General features: G+C 35.5%; 1 protein-coding gene across 2 annotated transcripts; it reads right to left on the bottom strand.

The window, feature by feature from the left end:
• Positions 1-777: 777 nt before the first annotated feature.
• Positions 778-17,288, bottom strand: LOC140777551 (actin-related protein 5). 2 transcript variants are annotated; one of them, XM_073121735.1, is made up of 12 exons: positions 17,025-17,288; positions 16,857-16,927; positions 15,693-15,817; positions 11,278-11,322; positions 9,040-9,151; positions 8,787-8,896; positions 6,041-6,150; positions 5,864-5,954; positions 3,687-4,118; positions 3,391-3,518; positions 2,145-2,487; positions 778-1,511 (listed from the first exon to the last, which is right to left on the bottom strand). In XM_073121735.1, exons 1-12 carry the CDS (start codon positions 17,126-17,128, stop codon positions 1,005-1,007), a joined length of 2,178 nt encoding a protein of 725 aa, XP_072977836.1. In that variant the 5' UTR covers positions 17,129-17,288; the 3' UTR covers positions 778-1,004. The 2 variants fall into 2 exon arrangements, with proteins under 2 accessions (XP_072977836.1, XP_072977837.1); XM_073121736.1 differs by having other exon boundaries at positions 779-1,511; positions 9,040-9,142; positions 17,025-17,287.
• Between the last annotated feature and the right edge of the window lie 6,853 nt (positions 17,289-24,141).

Below are 24,141 nucleotides of genomic sequence, written 5' to 3' on the forward strand. Positions count from 1 at the left end.
TTGCAAATCTTAATAACTTAAACATTTTCTAATTGGCTTGACAATATAAGCATAAAACTAAAGAAACATAAAACGAGATATCCCATCATAAAATCTAAGTAATAAGAAATTTAAAGCCTCGAACCAAAGTACCAAATAGGCTGATGTGATTGTGCTCACATGGTTTTAGGAGCTCATACTATGAGTGTTCTCAAGTTTAAATTCTAACGGCAACCGTTTAACTGGGTCAAATAGTTCTCATGTTTGGATGAAACCCTCGCCATTCATGCAGGATCCCCATAAGATTATTGGACTGGTCAGCCGGACAAACCTACCTCCATTGTTAGCTATAATTCACCTTCTAAAGAGTGATTGATTCAGTGTCGATATATTAGACCGAGATCATCTACTTCAGAATGTAACGTAATGGATTTGATATTAGTCGATTAATTTTTTGGTTTGTTGTTGTGCTAAAACTAACGCCTATAAAAGAATTCTCTTACTTTAATCAGCTTGGGCCAAATTTAATTTAGAATCATACATAAATTGTGACGGCACTCATAATATATGCAGATAACCTCTATAATCTATACTATTGCTCTAGTTTTATTTGCAATAATGCATGCATCACGGTATGCAGATATTCATTTCCTATTAGAAGTATATGAATATAAACATGGATCCAAATCAAAGCTGAAAGGAATCTAAATAGATCAAAGACAACGACTATAATTTCACACCCCTATTTTTTACCCCCACATAAAACTCTACTAACTGAACGTTGATCGACAAGGAGAAAATTTTCCACCTGAATAATTGAATGCAGATATAAAGACTAAAGACCGCAACATGCTAATAATACAAGCGTGGCCATATGCATGCAAACTTTAAATCTTGCATCATAAATATTTACCATGGTAAAAATATCACGGTAAAAATATTGTAAAAATCTTGCATCATATGTCATGCAAACTTTATAATCTTGCATCATACCACGGTAAAAATATTTACCATGCTGGTTACCATCATAACGTGTACACTATATTGTATCTACTAAGCCAGTTTTCACCTTTCTCGTAATAATCTTGCATGCTGAAAGTTTGAGTAGGGAATTGTAAAGAAGTAGCATAAGCAGCGGCACCTCTCCATGCATCTAAGATTGGATCTGATGCTCTCACGACTTTTAAAGGGGAAAGATATGGACGGACTTGCCGGATTCCAGCTTCCAAGCGAGGCACCAAACCAGGGAAGAGAGAGCTCCCCCCAGTCACAAGAACGGAATTACTGATGCGGTCCCTGATTGAATCATCAACACTCGATAACCTCCTAAGCGAGACTCCAGCCATCTCATCCAGGCCAGCTTGATCAACTCCAACCATGCCAGGCTGAAATAGTATTTCGGGACAACGAAAGCGTTCCACCCCAATAATGATCTGATAGTCTTCTGCAGTTGAAGGGCGGAAACGAAGAAGCTCTGGAGTTCCTTGTAGCTGGATGGTATCAGGTTTAGCCACAAAAGTAGGATCTATGTCCTGCACAAAACATCAAAAGATCTTGTATAAAAGCACGAGCAGCAAGGTTAAAGAGTTTGACTGTTGAACAGAGTAAGTCCTGCTACATTGTTGCAGCAAAGGGTGACTATTAAACAGAGCAAGTCCCGCTACAGTATTGCAGCTTCACTGTTGGAAGCGGGTATTGCATGATTGCAGCATAATGCAGCTTACATCACATCAGGATGCTCAAACTAACTAAATATATAGTTCAAATATTTACATTACCATGCAGGGGAAAGAAAATATCTCAAGAAACAAAAAGATCCATGAGATGCAAGTTATCAGCACATCAGGATGCTCAAACAAACTAAATCTATAGTTCATGTATTTACATTACATGCAGGGGAAAGAAAATGTCTCAAGAATTAAAAAGATCCATGAGATTCAAGTTATCAGATCAAGGTCGCGATAGGCATGCTTAGAATCTCAAGATGAATAACTTGCTAGCAGTAAGATTAGCATCCAAATAACTAAAATTGTCAAGATGCAGGGACATAATTTTACAGTAATTAAAACAAGTTTTTGACTGGTGCATGATTTTAGGTAATACAAGCTCTATTTTTTTCTAGTTAACACTTAACATGCATAAACAAGCAGTAGCAGGAAACTGACCTGGAGCTTTGATGAAACACGAGCTAGTTCAGCTTCATCATCATCTTGCCCGTTGTCATCATCATCATTGTCTTTGCTCATCAGTTTATAGAGTTGCCAATCTTCATCTCGTGCCCCAAATGTATCCTCACCTTTTCCTCGATCAAATGCTGCAGTTGTCAGAAGGCGCATTCTTTCCCTCTGAGCTGCATTTAGACGTTCACCACGCCCCACACCACCTGACGAATTGTGATTACCATTCGTACGGGTGCCATTTGTTTTCAGCCGCTGCTTCTGCTCAACTTTCTCAGAGAGTTCTTTATATTTAGCGCGGAGCTCTTCAAGGTACAGCTCTGGGTTTTCCCTGCATTTAGATAGAGCATAATCAGAGAAGCAGCACTCAATATGGTTATGAATATAAACTAATATGGATCTAATGCTAATAACATGCCAACATTTTGAGCAATTATTGTGCAAAGCTGAAAAACCAATCCTGCAGAAGTGAGAAGCCAAAGAATTACATAAGTGCCAGAACCAGAATTGATGTTCCTAGACTTATGAAATCTAAAAATTTTGGTCATGGACACAATATAATAGAGAACAATAACCTTCATTTCTTTACCTACCACAATAATAGAGCATTGGCACCTAGTCCCAGTTTTCCAAGTACTACAAGATATTTAAGACCAAGTTTAATCACTTAAAATTTATAATTAGATTTTAGGTGTCAAAATATACTAGCAGACATAAAGTGCATGGCAAATGACATGCTAGGCCTTTTCTTTTCCTAATAAAAGATACAATAATTTAACAGAGCCTGTTTCTTGACTAAACCAAAAGAGTAAGAATAGCTTGGTCTACTGTAATTTATGTGATACTATAAGCTATCATAACTAAGAACACCCTTTTCAGATTGAAAGACTGAAAAAATAAAAAACCGCTTGCACAAAGTATCAGATTGCAGTGGAAAAGGTTAAAAGAAAAAATCTCTGGACAATCAGAAACTGTGGTATACATGCCAGTTTTATGCATCCATACAAGAGATGGATTAATTGTGAGTCTAACAAATGGAAGCAAATTTGAATACTTCTGAAAATTAGGATACTTAATGAGAGGTCAAAACCTATGGCACAAATATAAATGCTATTTTCGTAGAGTGTGCGGAAATTTTATCCAACCATTGAAAATTTCAATGCATTTGTAAATTGGCAAGAAAATGTAACAAGCATCACATCTGCATTTTCACTTGAGACATAGGACAGCATACAAGCGTTTTTCTTCATCTTGTTGATTTTGCATCTCCCTCATAGTTTCTTCTTCAAAGCGTTTTTTTTTTGCGCGCAACCGGCCCTCAGTTGTGGTCTTAAGAAAAATCTGCTTCCTCTTTTCTTTTACCTGATGAATGAAAAGCTTGCCATGTCAACAGAAAAGATAGACAGGAACCAATTATCTCTGATTTCATCGATATGGAACTGGCTCCCACATTTAACCAGTATGTTCAGAAAGAAGTTAACAGCCAAAGAACTATATGCGATTGGAAAATAGAGAGAAAAACTAGTACACCTGCTCTGGTGTCAACATGTCATCAGGAACAGAGGCAAGTGGATATTTCTCTGCCAATGAAGCATCTAACTTCTCCTCAGTACCATTTGGCTCACCTTTTGCTTTACGCAAGGATTGAGTTACTCTTAAAAGAGCAGATTCAAGTTCTTGCAAGGAGAGATACCCAGTTTTGGCCAGGAGAGCTGAGAAGTCAGGTTCTTCCACTTCTTCTAGCTGCTGTAGTAGATCTTCCAAACCACGTAGCTCATTTTCGAGCTCCGAAATTCTAAGAGATCTCTTGGATGCAGCCATCTCTCTCAGTCGTTGACCCTGTTTTTCCTTCAAAGCTGCCTTTCTTGCAAGTTCTTCTTGAGATGGTGCCTCTTCTTGAGGAGGAGCAACCCATGGTAGCTGCCAACACCTAGTCTTTTCTTTCGCGTCTTCCTTATCTTTCTGCAAAGATATTTGACATTGTCAAATAAGTGATGAGAATGGTAAAGTCCAATATGCATCAAAGTCTAGTTTTCATCCCAAGACCCTGAATTCCAAACATGAAATCAAACGGATCTTAAATAAAAAGAAAACATCTCCACCATATGATCCACTAACTTGGGTATTCTCTTGTGTAAGCCATTAAATGCAAATGGAAGCAGTTTTTCTACTGCCACCTCAAACATGTCAGTGCATGCCCAAAAAAAAAAGAGGAAAAACAGCATTGATGAGTTTTTTACTGGGACAAATAGGCAAAGTGAAAAAGATAACAATGAACTTGGATAAGAGGAAACCCAACAAATAATTTTTAAAAACAGCACAAGGAGAAATATAATTGTTCCAGAGGTCATATGCCATGAAAGATTTCTGCATAAAGTTATATCCAGAACTTAACTGGAAATCTGGAATAGAGTTGCTCATTGAAGCTCATGTAACACCAATAACTTTTGGGCCAACACAATATTTTATAAGCACATGAAACAGGTAGGCAAAATGAGGAGATTTCAGTCAGTAACTGATATCAGCTACAGATGATAACTTTGAAGGACAGCTTGATTAGACCTCATTATTTATGGGAACAGTATAAATTTTGAACATTAACTCACGCCTGTTTTCAATTAAATTTTGATGAAAATCACATTGGAAAGAAGAAAAAGCCCCCTGTGGAATCTGAAACGGAAGAAAAAATTTGGGCAATTATATTTCTGCTCGAAATAAAGAGATAAGACAATGAAAGGCAAGATTTCAATGATGAAAACAGGGAAAGAGTGAACAAACAGTGAAAAAGACCAATTATGATTAAAAACGAATCAAAGACAAAAGAACTAACTCACCTTAACAGTTATACTTGAAACCGCAATTTAAGAGGTTCTATAAAAGTCAGTAGGAAAGAATGCTAATATCCTTTTCAAAAAACATTTTACAAATGAATGTCAAAAAATGCAGTTGCAGAATTCCTGACTGTTTTCTGTGCTTTTGGTTTAGAAGGTTATACCATAATTGAAGACTAATAAGCCTTATTTGGTAATCTCTCACTAAAAGTGGATTATCAATTTATTACTTTTTCAATCTAGTTAGCCAGCTCTTGTTCCTGACTGTTGCGTCATTTACTAAAGACTGTGACCTCGCACATTTGCACTACAAAATCTCATGGACAAGATACCTGAATGAACCTATGAAATAGATCATAAGTAGACTCCGTGACTGAACTTGCTTCTGAAACACCATTTACTTTAACGCTTGTCATAAAACTCTTCTGTGAACTCTCTCAAACTAAGAAATGTGCTGCTCCACGCTCCTTTGACATGCCTATTTTAATCTACTAGCTTTCTATCCTACAGGGGCAAGCAGGTGAATCCATGCTTACCCATGTCAACACCAATCTGGCATAATAATATGTTATTCTACAGCAATCCTTCCATACACTCGTGACACAGATGCTTGTAAATAAAACAGGAAACTCGGTAGTTGGCCTTCTTTATTTTCAAAACACAAATTTACATCGAGAAATGCCCTTATAAACAAACAAGTTATAGTAACATGAAATTAAGAATATACTTTTTCCAATCTCAGTATATGCACACAGTAAACATGTTGGCAACAAATCATCCTATAAAGTGCATTGATTTTTATGTAGAAAATATTGGCATTATTCCTTTAAAATTTATGCAGCAACAAAGATGGGCAAAGAGAATAAAGCTGCGCACTTGAAATATTTGCAATTCTGACATGTAATCCAGAGCTATATAACAGTGTTCCATCTTCAGCTCTTCAGCCTTCTCCCATGTAATGCTTGACCTATGAAAAATTAAATTTAGATTTAAACTTGCAAGATGATCAAGAAAGAAGATAAAATGTAATCAACAAAAAGTAGCGCTACATACATGTGATATGGGTACTTAAGGGATAGAAGCTGCTTCAGAAAGTCAGTAATATGATATCCGCCAACATTAGTTCTGCAGCATGCATCATATACAGGCTCTCCTTTTACAAACTAAAAGATAAAATAGTTAGATCCTAATTAAGAGTCATACACTTCATTATAAAACGGAAAGAATAAAATTCGAAGAGCGGATACAAAGATCATGCACATTTGCAGGCATACCATCATGCATGAAGGCAGGTGGTTGTTTCAAGCATGAAAGACACAACAAACCATTCGGTGTAGTTGGAAAATAACAGCCTACATTTTAGCTACTTCACAGTGTGAACCCTGTGTTATCACTTATCGCTACTTGCAAATGCACCTTTCTCTAAAATTATCAAGGTATATCCCAGATTAAGATAAACTTAATGCCATTTATCCATATGGAATAGAGTAATGGAAAATCCCATTATTTGAGGTTTATTTTTCTGTAAAACTTAAACTGCGCTTCTTCTGTGTCCAAAAATCTTCAACCTTTAGGAAAGATAGTCTTTGTAACAGCCCATTGTCGGCTGACCCAGAGACCCAGGACATCATCAAGCAAAGGAAGCCTACCACTAGCAAATCAAACGTTCTTCACCACACCTCTCTTGTGGACATCGGCTCCATTCTGATCTGCACCCATCATCTTTGCACAAGGGCATCAAAATATCTAGTCAAAAAAGAAAAAAGAAAAAAAAAACAACTAGACCACCCCTCCTTTCAATCTTTTTGAGTACCACTCAGTGAGTAATTATGCTATCTAGAGATGAGATCATCTTTTGCAATAGATCTTCAGTTTGTTTGCTGCATTATGGATGCCATATTTCTTTGTTTGTTGACTTGGGAAGACCAACTTATGTTAAAAGATCAAATAGTTTCTGGGAAATCTAAATTCGGAACTCATGTCAGCCATCTTGTCATTTCTCTATTCTATCCAAGGAAGTATATTGCAATCAGAAACTTCATGCATTTAATGCAAAACTTTAACACGGATATTTCTGTTTTGCTTAATATTTTGTTTGTAAAGAGGAATGAACTGATCCAGTCTTAGCAATGGAAGTCCTTCATGTCGCCCTGGATAGCAGAGTATGCTAGGAGCATAAAGAAAAGACCCTAAATGAGAAACTGATAGCGCTAGGAGCATAAAGAAAAGACCCTAAATGAGAAACTCTGAGAGAGAGAGAGAGAGAGAGAGAGGGAGGGAGGGAGGGAGGGAGAGAGAGAGAGAGAGAGAGAGAGAGAGAGAGAGAGAGCGCAAAGGGCAAAGTGGAATTATTGTTTTGTATCTTCCTCTTTTATGCTAACACAACTTTAAGATTTGCACAAACACACCAAAAGATTTGACTTGTGACAGGAGGCCCAGAACAGTTTCCAAAAGTCCCATAAATTTCCAAATCTCTAGTTATTTACATACAACTTGTTGATGTAGGGAAGATAAGAACCTTACTACATGATGGTGGTTATCAGGTAGTGAAGAGTAGAGAGAGGAGAGAAGAATATTCGACATAGAAAGATAGATTAGAGAGAGGAGAAGAGAACATAAACTAGCACCATCTGAAAACTAATCATCCAAAATCTATAAATGCACATCTTAGCCTAGCAACCATTTTTTGATTTTTTGCCTAAAGATCCTAACTTGCCTGTTAAGATTCTGCATCAAGAGAATAATTCAACAAAAGAAAACTAATGAACCAAATACTTGAGACCTACCTAGACCATTCCGTCATATGCTTCCGTTGCTCATATCTTGTCCTTGAGATATTGAGTCAAAGATTGAATCTTCATATGATTTACTTCAACCAAAAACTTACGAATTTGTCAGTAATATTACTCCATTAAACACATTTTACTTATTATCCTGTGTTTGATCAGCAAGGATGTTTTTGTTGTTTTTCTTGATGTTAGACTATAAAATATAAAATCCACCATTCTCTATTAGTTTACGCTTTTAGAGCAGTTGATGAGTTAACATAATATCAAAGCAGAGGTCTTGAGTTTAAATCTTGTCAAACCCATATATTATTTAAAATATAAAAACATCCACTTATTTAAATCAAATACACTTATTGGGCCCATCAACGCCTCAACCCGGAAATAAGGGAAAGTGCTAGATTACAAAATATAAAAATCATCGTTATCTAATAAATTAAGTTTTTAGAACAGTTGATTCCATGTTCCTCTTGTGGTGAATTGATGTTGCTAGTTAATTTTTGTACTTCATAAAAAATTCTTCAACTAGAGAATTTGCAACCCACAACTATTTTAGTGCACAACCATATAGATACAAGTTGGATACTAAAAACTGATTATCTAAGCATTTAAAGAGCAAAAACAAAAACGATAATTAATTTTCAAGTGGCTTCCCAGGTAACCTGATCCTTATTCTTGGAAGAACTCGCATTTCATTTATCAAAATATCTTGAAACAGTTGCATGTAAATAACCAAAGTATATCTGACTTATACGAGTTCTAAATAATAATGAAGCACATTCATTTGAGGCCTTACATAATTTTATCATTTTATTAATGAGCAACCAATATAGTGTTCCTGTTTATTTCTTCCAGTACAAGTGCTCTAGATCTTCTTAAAGTAACCGCACTAATAGTCAGCCTTATAGGTAGGAATATTGAACCAAGATGAATGCAAGGAGGGTGGCATACAACAGACAAGTTTTGTGCTTGTTCAAGGCTGGAAGAAGAATATCTCTGGGTAAGTAACTTACTGGTATAACATGGCATGTTGTCAGTCCCGCACATACAGTTAGGCCATCTTCTCCGCAAATTCCAAGTTGTTGATTATACTTGTAGCTAAATGCAGCATCAACACCAAAAGCTGAATCCAGGTTCAGAGTAACAAGATTAGAATAACATCCAATATATCATGCATAGAAAAGGGAAAGTGGCAAGCTATTACCAAGGATAGACATAGATGACACAGTATAAAAACACAAAAAAGATTACAATAACTTGATTTACCTATAGAGGGTACACCATAGGTCTCGAAAAGAAGTTCTGCCATTTTAGCACGAGAGGAAACTGGGTTGCATATGCTCTCTGTCATAAGAATAGGATGATCCACCTGTTCTGCCTCAATATTCACATACAAAAAGATATAATTTCACCCAAATAAACAAAGCCATTAAATGAGGAAAAAAGAAATATATGATATGTTCAACCCTATGGGCTTTTATCAAAAAATCAAATTCAGCATATGAATGATTTTCACAGTTACCTAAAACATATGATACCTAAATATATATAAAATATAGTTAGGTATATTTTATAAAATATATTTAGGTATAAAATATAAAATATATGACTTTAGACATGTCGATAATATAATACCTAAAACACCAACTTGAATGTGGGAATGAAAAATTATAGGGTTACATATATTTTACCACTCTAACTTATGCTCAAAATTATTTTATCTTTATGTACTTTAAAAAGTTTCAAACCAGTCCATTTACTTATAATTAAAGTGAAATCGTTAATTTTTTTGTTAAATTTAATTAAATAGCACTAAGATGACTAAAATATCTTATCGTGTTTGTTAGACAAGACATGCAGGTTTTTGAGATAATACTGTTAAATGATCAAAATAACCATGGCACTCAAGTAAATTTGATAGAAAAACTAAATATTTCACTTTAGTCTTAAGTATAGAGACCGGTTTGAGACTTTTTAAAATACAATGAGATAAAGTAATTTTGGGCATAAATACATGATGACAAAATATATTTAATAAAATTATATTACCTAGTGGACTTTCATAGTATTTAGGATTTAAAACATTTACATTTCTATGTAGTCATAAAACTGCATTGATCTTTTAGCACAACCGATATGCGGAAGGCTCCTTAATACATGAATAGTATTGCTCGACTTTAAAAAAAAGTACAACCACAAGTTTGTTAGATTAGGGAATGTCGTCTAAGGATATTTATAACTAATAGATTTCAGAGCAAAAAATGATGAGTTATTGCAGTGGAATCAATAATAAATTAAGGTGAACTACATTTTTGAATCTTGAAGAAACATCAAAAATCTTGGTGACATCAAGTCTAGCAAAAAGAGATGTATATTGATATACAAGTAATTTATAATCTCCAACAGTCTAGCACATCATAAGAAAAGAAAAATGAAATGTTTGACTTACATAGACATGTATAATAGATCTGAATTGTCAAGATTTGAGGAGAATCCAACATGCCAACATTAAATATTTGGACTTTCAGCCTACAGATTATTTTTCTTGGGTAGAACCTATGGATATTCTATATATATACATACAAAAAAATTTGGACTACAAACTTTACATTAAAACTTTGGAAAAAAGTTTTAACCTATTTTGAGCCATTAGTCGTGCCTTGGGTTGTAGAAATGCTAATTCCATGGTGGAGGGAAAGCACTCTTTACTCTTAAGCTTTTTCCCCCCTCGGGATTGGGTCTTTCAAATTCCAATGTGACTCAATGGCTACAAATGTGTTACAAAAGTTTAAAAAAGAGTTTGTAGTCTATCCCCGAATAATAATATTGGTTCATATATACAGATATGTAATATCAGAACTGAATAAACACCTCATTTTTACAATCAACAATCTAATTTCATTTTTAGTTGAAACTAAATCCCGAACATGGAAGACGAAAAGTAGGCATGCAATGATTTTGACATCAAGATCTGATGATTTAAAGTAGAAGCATCCCAGATTCTCAACCGCTGGTGAAGTAAAAGGATCCAACCTTTATTTCTCAACTGATGGAGAAGTAAAAGGATCCAAAACATGGATTTTGCAGGAAAATCAGGTTTTCACAATATAAATTAGAGGTGGAAAAGGTCAACATGGTAGCATGTCAAGTAGGAATGCAAAATTCTTTAGTTTCATATTGTTCCTATAGAAATCTAAGATTCCATATGTGATTGAGCAAATATAGTACTCATCTGTGGCAGAAACAAAACCACATAGGAAATGTTATGGATTTCAGAAGTGACCTGAAACAAGATATTCCTTATTTCAGTAACAGCATACACTACATAAGGTATCATATAAGTTTATGAACCCAAAACAGTAATTTGTCCAATTATAACCACAAATACAGCAAACAAAATATACAAGTACATACAGCTATTGAACACGTAAATCTGAATAATAGAAATCAAAAGTGAAACCAGTTTTAACAGAATTAACGGATGTAATAGAAACAACAAATTACCTTTGAAGAACCAGCACCCAGAAGATCAAAAGCATAGTCAAGAACCTAAAAGATAAGCTGGATACAGTTCAGAGCTCAGAAGTAGAATAATAACAGAGGAAAGTTGGACAAGAAAATACAATAACAAAATTCAGAAGAGAAATGATAAGAATAGTTGCCAGTTTGCCACTAATGTAGTGAATCACATTAAGAATGAGTATTAATTAACATAAAATTGTGCTGGGTCTTTATTCATCAAAAAACCACCACAAGGTTGAGTGATTCTAACAGAACACTCTTAGATCTAAATCTTCGTAATGTGGAGCAACGGTTAGCTAGTGTATACAAAATTATGTGATGATTGGAATCAAACTATTCATGACAAACAGTAAATTAATTATTTTTGGTGAGAAATATTATAATTCCAAGCAGGATTAAGTTTCATTCTCTCTATTATGTCTCTCGCTCATTTAGACTACACCCACATCTAGGACCTTTTGGAGGAGTGACTTTTAATTCTACCAGTCAAAGCGGCAATGGAGAAGGTACATAAAAAATTTCTCAAACACGTAAACTAGTTTTGTAGCTTTTATGACTAAGTCCCTTAATCGGAAATCCAAAATCATTTACTATAGGGAAGGTTCCTATAGGATCAAAGTCACAAGTCAATATAATATTATAATATGTTAATTTTTCTCAAACCTTACCATTCTATTAAGCTCTAGCTCTTAAGGAAAGGTTATAATGATGTTAGAATACAAAATATAAAACCATCATTCTCTAATAGCTTATGCATTTAAAATAGTTGATGAGTTGACTTGATATCAAAGTCAAAGGTCGTGGGTTTAAATCCGGTCATACCCATCTTTGCTCAAAAATATAAATTTCACCCATTAATTCACTTTTTATGCTCATCAAAATATGAACACAAAAGTGAGGGGGAGTGTTAGAATATAAAATATAAAAACCATCGTTCTCTAACAACTTAAACTTTTAGAATAATTAGTGAGTTAACTAATGATAATAGTAAAATTAATTGTTAAATGACTAGTTGACCAAAAGGCTTAAGATGTTAGGTAATGTTCAACAATGTATATCATACTTTTATGACGACTCTCACATGTTGCCCTGATTTACTAGCATAAAAATAGATGAAAAATAGTAAAGTGTGTGGCCTTCCACACCGCACAAAAATAAATCGTAGAAAATAAATATTAAATTGGGTTAGATAAAGGTTCAACTTAAAACCTCCATGCTCACATAATATGCAAGAAACCAATTGAACCAAAGATTAAGTTGTTATGTAGCGACCTAACAATGCATATCATACTTTTAAGAATGATAAAAATAATATAGATCCATATCAAAAGATTCCTTGTTGTCAGTATCATCCTCTTTTTACACAAGTCATACTTTCAAAAAATGACTACCTTATAGGACAAGCTCCCAAGGTCCCTCATTAGATTGAGTATGCCTTGGCTCTCTTAGGTCCTACCTAGGTACCGTCGCAAGCTCTATTATCATATTATAGTATAGACTATATAAGTTGTCTTTGAAATTCAAATACATTACAGCTATTCTTGATTCATGGATTATGATGGCTTACTTGGTTCTTAGGAGAAATGCTCTATTGATATTATTCACTAAACCTTTTGCTTTATCTATTACTTTTATTTGTTCATCTTTTAACCTCCTTGATTTCTAGTGGTCTACCTAGTCACCCGTCCAGCACCTAGACATTAAGGTAGCCCCATGTTGGCCTATCTAGCACCTACAACCTTTTAAGAATTAAGACATTTAAATAAGTTTTAATTTCAAAAAACAAAAATGATAGGTCTAATAAAGGTAATGCAGCTTTTTCCATTTCCATGATCTGAACTGCATGCTATGTAAGTAAAACACAACCAATAAGCATACTCTCCTTATCTTAGGAAGGAGAATATGTTCAAATTGAGCTCTGTTTTGTTCCTATAAAGTAAAAACAACTATGCAATTATTGTCTGTAAATACTAGCACTTTTCCCTAGGCAAATCACATAAAAGTCCACCTTAAAAGAATTACCACCCAGTTGTCTTTGAACATGACAAATTCTAAAGTCCCTTCTAGTAGACATTTTAAAAGAGATGAACTACACGTTTTGTGTTAAATCTTTGACATCTTAATGAACATTTTAAAACAATGAAAAGAGCAATTGTTATAATTTTAAAAATGTCTCAAATTGAAGTTCGCATAAACAACATCAAGTATTACAATGTAGCAACACCCTTTAAAGTTCTGTTAAACAAAACTTACTTAGTTTGAAGGTCTTTCAAATATGTAGAAACTTAACCAAGATTCCAAATACCAAAATTAGGATTAGCCGCTTGGAAAAATGAAAAAAAAAGGAAAATTCTTAAAAATTAAAAAAATAGAAAATTATAAAGGGTTAGTTACCAATACTTTTAAAGGCGTTCCTGGCTGCACACCGCCCGCCCCGCCATCATGTTTGGCGCTGTGAGAAGGCAGCATACCGCATTGGAGGGCCGCCTAAGCGCTAAAATACTAGCTGGGCACTAAAATGCAGTCTAGCAGGCCGAGTGGGCCACCAATGTGAGTTGGCGGTTCGGCCTGCTTAATATATGTTATCAGGTTAGAAATGGGTCAGATTCAATTTAATGGATCAAATTGACCGACTAACCAATAACTAAACAAAAAACATTAAAACCCTTACCTAAACGCATCACCACTCAATCAAACCAGCAAAACCATGAACCCAAACAACTCTTTTGAATTTCGATCGTCCTCTCCGGTGGTAGCGAGCGGCAACCAACAACTAGCAGGCTAAGGCGATGGTTAGCGGCGGCCAGTTATTGTGGACAGCAGCGGCCGGTTATTGTGGACGACCAATGACGATCGACAGTGGCAAGCAACGATATGGCCACTAGTTTTCTTCTCTCTATCTCCCACTCTCTTTCACTGTCTTTGTCTCTCCCACAGTCCTACTTCATTCCATTGACGGCCCCACTTCTCACTCTCTCTTAGTCTCATTTAGGTAGCTAAAGGAATTAATTAATTGCTTAATGCTAGTTAGATTGTGAATTAAGATTACCAAATTTTTTTCCACTATCTTGCATTTTTTCCCTACTTTCCACCAATTAGTTAAATAGTTAATCACTGATTACTGATTACTGATTAACTGATTGTTGATTTTACTTTTTACTAATTAATGCATCATTAAAAAATTTATATATACTATATTAGTATTTAAAAAATAAAATATATATTATATAATTTTTTGAATTTTTAAAAAATGCTAGACCGCCTTGTTGCCCTATCGCTCGCCTTCAGTCTTGGTGCTAGGCAGCAGGGTGACCGCCCGCCACCCACGACAATCTTTTAAAATATTGTTAATTATATTTATATCCTTCGAACTATACCCTACTTTCATGAAGACTCACTAAACCTTTTTTCGTTATAGTGTACCCCATAAACTTTCGATTCAATTTAATTGGCCCCTTTCCGTTAGTCTGCCATCAGTTATATTGACAGGCTTTGGTTACTTTCATGAAGACTCACTAAACTTTTTCTCTCTCACTCCCTTTGCATCTCTCATTTACCTTTTTAAGTAGACTAAAGAAGATTCATCCTTGCTCAAGGAAGAATACTTATTTTTCATTTATTTTATGGAAGTCTTATTACCTTTCACTAAAAGAATGGAAGTCAATCTTGAAGTATTGCATGAACTACTATTCACTTACATTTTGGTTTCACAAGAGGACTACGGAATTAGAGTGGGAGTGAGGGAGCACTACCCCCTATCCCCACTCTCTCCTCACCACTATTGACCTTTTTCGTGCCGTCATCATCCCCTTAAGGTTGGGCTAGAGGACCTTGGTAGTTTATCTTTTAAGGTGGCTTGGGGTTGAGGAATATGGAGGAGAAAGGTAGGAGGAGCTTGCAGGAGGAAATATAAGAGCTTGATGGGAAGAAAAGAGGAGGGCTCCATAGAAAAAAATATTGTTCTCGACTAAAGGAAGAAGACGAGCGGGAAGAAAAATAGCGTTCTTTTCTAACTCAAGTGAGGGCCACCTCTCAGATAAATTTCAATTAGTTTAAGTTCTTGTGACAAGCTGAGGATCTCAGATAAAGAAGTTTCACATTTTATATAGTTTTGTGGTGTAGATTATAGTGAATCGCATGGACCTAAATTTAGAAAAGTCTAGCAATAGCATTCATCTTTTCATTAATCTCAAAGCAAAATATCTAATAGAAACGCTTGTTGATGCAAGAAATATAGCTATAAGGTAAGCAAGCTTAGATATAACATGATCTCAAAATATAGACGGATTTGTTATCATGGACTGAAGGGGAAGATGAATGTGTGCAACCAAAATACTCAAAATATAAATTTCAGCAATTGCTGCAAGCAAGTTAGCTGGTAAGGTAAGTAAACATACGTATTCCATGATTTCAAACTGATAGACAACATCATTATCAAATGCTGAACGGGGAGATGAGCGTGTGCAATCAAAATATTTCATCAAAGCAGGATCATGATCCCCAACAATAGTAACAACTTCCCCTGTCATCCAAGAAAGTAAAATCATGTCTATCAAATAAAAAAACTATGACCATCTTTAATAAGTAGTTATTATCAATGTTTCACCTTAAAAAGAAATAGTACACTAAATCATTAATTTTTATTATAAAGAACATGAACATCACTTCATACAAAAAAAAAAAAAACAAGATAATGAGAGCAAATCAGTAGTGTCATTATTATTTCTTGCTCCATATCAAATAGCATATGCATATGTACATGCCAATACAAAACTACTGAAGCATGCAATTATCATCATCCAAGACTTCTCCAAACAACATGGAGTCTATTGAAGCCAAACCCAAATATAAGAAGGCACCAAGGAATTAACAAATATGCTTTAACTGAATGTCGACTTAATTCAACCCTCCAAAAGTTTTGCGAAGAGTTCCTAACCAAATAAATATCCAGACAAGAGAGAGACTTATCAGCAAAGCTATAAAGCTAGTTAATGGGCAGACTTATCCACCTTGTTTTGGCAGTTTGAAACCAAGAAACCTAGTAGTAATCATCAAAAAATCATATAGACATGACCATAATCTAAATGAAGATGAAAATTAACAAACTTTTGGATAGGTACTTGTCTTCCTGGCTGATATGCAATTTAACCGAGGTGGAAAGATGCAAACTTTGATTAGGCAGAATCAAACAAAGCTAAGGACTACAGTAACTTGATATATACCTGCCTCAATGTGTGACTCAGATTGTACTAGTCAGTTGCATAAACCAGCATTACACACTTAAATTGGTTGAGGTACAACAATCAGTTAAGAAGAGTCGCCTTGAACTTGTCTACACTCTCATATCATTCTTATCCTAAAATTTAAAATTTATCCAATTCTATATGTCTCTTGCTAATATACACCAAAAAACAAGTATAATTTCGAGCTCCATCAAAGCTCGCTTCATTAATCACGGCGAATACCGCAAGCCTGACACATGAACGAAAACAATCTACTTCTAAACAACACAAAAGATCTGAATTCGCGGAAAAAGATAGAAAATAAGGAAAAAGCAGTACCCGTAGCTCTATGACGAGGCCTTTGCACAACGTTGCGGAAGGTGACGCGGGGTTCGGACTCACCCGCCCACCTGCGAGAGGCGAGAAAGGGAAGCAAGAAGACCATCGAGATGAGCAATGTTGGAAGTAATAGGGTTTAAGAACTAGGGTTAGGGTTTCGAGGCTTACCCGATACGGAAGGTAGAGCCGCCATTGTCGATGACGATTGGGGTGGACGGAGGGAAGCGGTTGTAATCCGATTGCCTAGTCGGGCGTCGTTGCATCGAGGGCATCTCCACTGCTCTCGCCGGGAGGGATAACAAACGGGTTTTCTTCCACCACCTCCCTCTTCTTTACCTCTCTCGAGGAGTCTATTCCCCTATTCAGCTATTCTCCTCTTCTCCCGCTTGCTTGGGTTGAGGAAGAGACTCGAGAGCTAATTCGATTCCGGATCCGGACGCAATGCAACCCAAACTCGGGCCGGATTAAGCCTTTTTCTAAACCAGCAACACAACCCAAAGAGAGTTTTTACTTAAATTAGACCTTTTTTTTATTTATTTTTATCGAAATAGACTCTCTCTCAAGCTTGTTATCAAATAGGATCTAATTCACCGTAGCTCTAACAAAAATGTTAAACTGATTAGCATTTTTAATTCAGCATTTTTATCGCTAGGTAATTTTTTTTTGTAACCGCTGAAATATTAACTTAAAAGAATTTATACATACAAAATATTGATCAGTTCAGTATTTTAGGATGAAACAAAAATACAAAACTGATCAATGTTTTTGCTTCAAGATAAAATGCTGATTAGTTCAGTGGTTTTATTAGGACTACAGTAAATTATGCCATATTTGATAATAAGTTTGAGGAGTAGTCTATTTTGATAAAAATAAATTAGAACTGGCTAGTTTGGCCAAAAACTCACCCAAAGAGGCCTATGTATGTGGAGGTCATTATGAAAGTCATTGTCCTGCCTTATTAGGCATTTTACTCATCTCTTAGCCCCTTCACTTATTTAGAATAGGAATAGTCTAATTCTAGAATGAGTTTTATTATTCTGATATAGTAACTAAATAATAATTTATATTATTTTGGTATAGTAATTCATCATTTCCTCTCATCTTAATCCATACAACCTTTAAAAAATAATTTAATAATAATTCATAATTACTATTTTACTCCTATGTTAGATAACAGTTATTACACATCACTTCAGTTATACTTAGTTACTATATATTGCCTATGAGCTTTCCTTGAGAAAAAGACAAGCTAAGGAGTTTAGATCTATTTGAGATTTAGAAGCTAATCAAGATTTGTCGAGTATTTTGGATGTTGCAAATTTGTGTAGATAATACTAGTTTGGGAGTTTTTGACCAAACTAGGCCTCCTTAAATATTTATCGATCTGATTCGCTTACCAAACTTAATACTAAAAGGGTCAATACCAATCATAAAGAATTATTGAACTAATTTATTAACGTCTCCTTAATTTATTTGACTCCAATCAAATATCTATTTCTAAGTTATTCTATTGCAACACAATATCTCTCTAGTTTATTAATTTATCTAATTATTATATATTAAGTGTCAAATATAGGGGCCCTAGCAGCTCTCTGCTAAGGTTTGGCAATTTTCTTCTGTATTTCATCTCTTTAGTCAAACTCCTTCTCCTTCGGTAGTCACTAGCATTTTCTCCCTCCCCTCCCCTTAGCTTTAAGATTAGGTAGAGGGGGGAAGTTTTTCCTTTGCTGGTCGTTATCGATATTTGTTTGTCCTTCCCCCTCCTCTATCCCTTCAGCTAGGCGGAGGAAAGAGACTTTCTTGCCAGCCCTAACAGTGCTCTGCTATGGTTTGGAATTCTTCCCCTTCCTATAAAGGTTTTCCCGTCGCCTTCAGTAGTTTGTATTAGCATCTCTCCTCTCGTTTCCTCCCTCTCTTCCGTCCCTCTTTCCCCTTATCACCGTCCACTGTCACCTCTCCACTATAATTGGTGTCGTCGTTGTCCATATTGCCGCCATATCCTCCTACAGTCGTCTATGCTAGAGGATAGGATCTTGCTTGTCATATTTTTGCATCGCTGCATCTGCGTTGGCTGCTGATTGTTGTGGATCTTGTCAGCCTTGGTCACAGCCCATCGAAATAAGCTGCAATCACTTGAGTCTGAATCGCATCCACCCCCACCTCACTCTCGTTCTGTCGTCTTCATCCTAGTCCTTTAGATTTTCGTCTTTAGTAACCGGCAAATCTAGCATGCTCATCCTCCTTCTTGCTATCTCTTTTTTTGTTGTTTTCTTTTTCTTGGTTTCACAAGTAGCTCAAATGAAGTCCTCATGTGGATTTTGATAAATCACATGGATTCTCCATCTAGGGGTTGTCTTTTGTTGAGAGCTTCGCCTTCAAGACTCATGCTATTAAATCTACAGTGCAGTCACGGTTGGCCAAACGAGAGGCTTATTTTAAGAGTATTGCTCTATCTCCTATTTTCTTATTGTGTTTGAGTGTTTGTCCGTGCTTGAAACTCTAATTTTATTGTTGTAAGACTCGTAATCCAATCAAGTAAGGGGCTTGTTCTAAGGTCTTTATCCTATCTCTCTCATATTCTCTTGTATCAAATTGTAATGGTTGAATTGAATTAATAATATGATCGGTGGTCTACAGACTTTTCTTAGGAAAAAAAAGAGTGGAGAAGCCTATTCATATTTAGATTGAAATACTAACAATGTTATCATAATATATCTAACATAAGAAAAACCCTAACTGTGGTATCATTTCACATCTAAAATGAAAGGTAGACCTTACACTATTTAGGTATTTAATTTTCCAAGGATGCCTTCTTTGGTCAAAAAATAAAAAAGAAAAGAGAAGAAAAACTCCCTTTTCTCATGTTCCTCTTACATTAGTCCTTAAAGAAAGACACAGCAGTTGTTGAACTCAAACTAATCCTTTTTCCACACGTGGAAAAGATTAAAAAGAGGGAATAAAAGCAAAAGCAACGCGTGTGGAGATGGAAGCAAAACTCGAGCACGTTACGGCTGTTCGCTCGCGTGGTAGTAACCGTGAGAAACGGAAACTACTCAGCGCCGGCTCCCAACAACCAATGGCAGCTGGCAAGAGACCGATTTTCTTGGGCCAGACTATCTCGGGCCCCCAATGGCGTGGCGTGGGTCGACAAATTTGGCTGTCTAGATTGCGATAAGGAGGGGGGCTTGCAAGGATGACCGCATAGTCGTCGGGTGCTCTCTCTGTGGCAATGGTAGTTTGGCCACTCGTTCGTCTGGCAGCCAGGCTTTTACATTGCGTAGCTTCAAAAAGTAAATGAAATGGCTATAGCAGTACTATAAAGTTACATTAATTGCACGTAACCAAGTGTTAGGAAGTCTAATTATGCCAGTTGGAACCTTGATTTAGATTAGTTTAACCTTAAAAGCAATCTCCTTCCCCAAATCAGAAGATGTGAATCCCCATCACGCATCTCTCTCTCTTTTTTTCTTTTATTTTTTTTGGTCGATAGAGCAACACGCATCACTTAAGCGAGTAACTAATTAACCAAGGACTGAAAACTATAGCTGTTGCCTGTTCAGGTCCTTTTCACCATTTCGTCCATTCTAATCTAAAAATCCAATCCCAAAGCAGCGATCCACCAGTCTTTCTTTTCTTTTACGTATCTCCAAATAGATAATCCACTCTCTCTCTCTCTCTCTTACATCATGAGCCTCGGGAAGCCAATCTCTTATTAGTACTACTTTCACACACACACATATATATATATATAGAAGTAAAAAAAGAAAAGAGGATCAAATCTAGAGAGAGAAAGGAGTTTGGACTGGAGGCACGAGGACCCAAGTCACCAAGTGTCATCTATACCCCACGCCACTGGCAATTCCACTGCTCTCCTCCCTCCTCCCCCTTTTCCCTTCATAAATACCCACTCCTCCCCGAGCACTCAGCCAGCCCCCCATCTCATCTTTCTTCTCGCCTCTCTAATAAACCCAAACGCATCCGGGGATATGGAGATGTACATGGACGAGAAGTGGAAGCTATCAAAGAAGGGGAGCTTGAGGAGTTCATCGAGCAGTGCGAGGGAGATGAGGAGAAGTAGGAGTACGTCTTTCTCGAGTAGGTGTGCGAGTCTAGTGAAGGAGCAAAGGGCTCGGTTCTACATCATGCGACGCTGCGTCACCATGCTCATTTGCTGGCGAGATTACCCGTGACGTACGTCGATAGAGAGGAGAAGAGATCTAGGATTAGATTTGCTCCATCTCCATACTTTTTTGTATATAGTTTTTGGTCTTGTTAGATCTGAGGGAATCTCTTCTTTAGTTTTGTTAGTATATGTCACTCACTGCGGCTTGATGAGAGCTAGCTAATACTTGTACCTTGTAAGAGAGCCTATATTACTATTCTCAATACCCATCTTGCGAAAAGATTCATTCTTCTACTTTCTTCTCTCTTTCTTCATTTTTGGGGTCTTTTGGCACAAAGTTTGCTGCCACCTCTTCAGCTCCTGTTTCTGGTTATCCATTCTGACTGATGGCTTGGAAGAACAATGGAGAGAGAGAGAGAGAGAGAGAGAGAGAGTTTTGTGAATTAATTGAATTGAAAGGAAGTGATGGGTGATGGCCTGATGGGTGATGGGTGATGGGTATGGAATCACTGTTAATGCCTGCTGCACGCTGCCAAAAGACTGGGGTGGCAAACTGATGCAGCTGCAGGCATTTGCAGTGTGATTTTTTAAGCACTGAGTGTGATGTTAAACATAATGCCAAGAAATTTATGCTAAATCTTGTGAAAAGGAGACAGGAGAAAAGGAGGCTGCAGCCTTAATTGGCTGCTTCCTTTTACTTGATTGACTATTCTTCCCAAATTTGATGACCTTCTTCAATGGAAATAAATAATTTGTGCTGAAAAAAAATTATTTGAGCAGAGTAATTACTAGAAAACGTCTGAATCCGGATGATATTTTAGTACAGATTACAGGTTACCGTCAGAATACTTAAGTACTTAATTCTCTTTGGTTCAAATCAACTTACAGATTAATAATGCAAATGATAATTACATTATTTTTAAATCAACTTGTAAATTTTTAGGACCAATTAAATTTTTGGTTAACTATATTTTTAACCCACTCAACTATTACCTCGTATTATTTTAGGGACCTGTACTCCTGAATTATCAAAATGTATCACTAAAATATAGTTAGAAAAAGTATTTAAAAATTAACTACTTAATTAGATGGATAAAAATATCCTACTTTTCCTTTTCTCTGTTTTCAATAGTAAATTTTAATTAGGCTGTTCAAGAAGAAGACGAATGGATATTAAAAAAAAAGTACATGCAGTTTTATTTATTTATTTATATGTGAAGAAATTAAACCTTAGTTCATTACCAACTGATTTTAATACAGTTGGTGGTTACTTCCCCATGACTAAGGAAGTTATGGTTCATGTCTAATCCTAAACAATTTTATGAAAAAATTATTTAGTGATTTGATTCGATACAGTTGATGGCTCAATAATACCAGCTTGGAGAAATAGCTCGACAACGCAACGACTTGGAGCAAGTCTCAGTGGCATTTGATTTGGAGCAATTATTCGACGACGCATATGGCTTGAAACCTATACTAAGCAGCTTAAAAACTCAGTGGGACCTAAGTGTCTTTGTATCTAGGGAGGGTTGACACTTTGTCCGATCCATATCTAGCCTTTGGGCTTAAAAGAAAAAAACCTTAGTTCGTCATAAATGGAGCAGAACTAATTATCAATTTTAACTATACTAACAAGGCCTCATCTACTTAATATATTTATTATAAAAATAACGGTGTAATAATTATGTTTGATGTGAAATAAATAAACAAAAAAAAATTAAATTTTTTATTTTTTTAATTTATATAAAATAGATTCACAGAACATATATTAATAGTAAATTAGTAATTAGATTAGTCTAATTTTAATGAATAGCATTACTATAATATTTAGTTAAATAGTTCTAAAAATAAAAAATATATTTCAGAATTTTTTTATTAAAAGAATTCTAAAGTGAAGTGGAACTAAATGTTTAATTATTTCTACTGCTAGCTATCCAGCATATAAGGTGAGAGAAGTGCATGTTTGGTAATCTTAGAAGCATGCACATTAAAATGCCACGGTCTAAACTGGGACCATGACAAGCGCATTTGAAGCCACCTGCACGTACGCCAAAATAGGGTTTGCATGGTAGGCGACAACCACAACTTTGAGAAGGAGAAATAAAATTATATATATATATATATATATATATATATATATATATATATGAGGTCTGAATTTAAATTATGTAGCTATGAAAGAGACATATTCCATTTTGTTGTGAGATCTTTAGAGTCTCATACTTTGATATAAAGAATATAGTGAAAACATTTACATAGATTATGGATGCTCATAGTGGGCCCATTGTACGGCACAAATAAATAAATAAATATATAAATATATATAGATGATGGGGCCAACTTTTGGTCTTGTATCTTAGTCCTTGGAAGAATTCATTTTATATTGTTCAGATTATTCAATCCTAAGCACAAACCCTAGAGATTTAGTTCTTACTTAATTTTTAAATGATGATAAAGAAAATAGGGTAAATTATAGATTACCCTAAGAATATAGGAAAAATATTTACCACAAACCCGATATTTCCCTTTTCGTTGCATATCCCCTTCTGTCTCAGCTCGCCTCTTAGCTACAACTATTCGCCTATTTTCTGTCACCATTGCGAAGTCTTAGGAATCCAGCTCATCGAACTCAGATGACTATTTTCTTTATTTCCTATGTTTGTGCATATATACTCATTGGCTAGCTTGAATTCATAGTGATTAGAGCAGGATCGTCGGATCTTAATCTTTGGGATGTTACAGTGACTTGGGCAGTTTTATTTTATTATATTCTGTATGTTTTTCGGGTTTTCACCGAGAAATGAGGGTTTGTTCAATTTATCTCACCTTTTCATTTGCATCTAGCTTATAAACATCTGATTGCATGAGTGAAGTATCTCGCCTATGGGTTTTCTCAAAATAAAATATGGTTTAGTTCAATTTTTTACTTATTCCCATATATTTTAATATTAAGTATATAACTCTAAGTGGTCAACCATTAATGAGAATATAAAAAATCTTAATTAGGACCATTGAATTACTATATGATTTAAAGACAGTAGCTAGTATGGTTATTTAGTAATTAACTTATGACGAAAAATATGAGCATAGTTTAGTCAAACTTCAGTTTGGATGAAAAATCTAACGGCTATAATTAGATACGAACTACTTAGGGATTAAGCA

This window comes from Typha angustifolia, chromosome 15, assembly GCF_048772165.1.
Source record: "Typha angustifolia cultivar Huaian chromosome 15, ASM4877216v1, whole genome shotgun sequence".
Lineage (NCBI taxonomy): Eukaryota > Viridiplantae > Streptophyta > Magnoliopsida > Poales > Typhaceae > Typha > Typha angustifolia.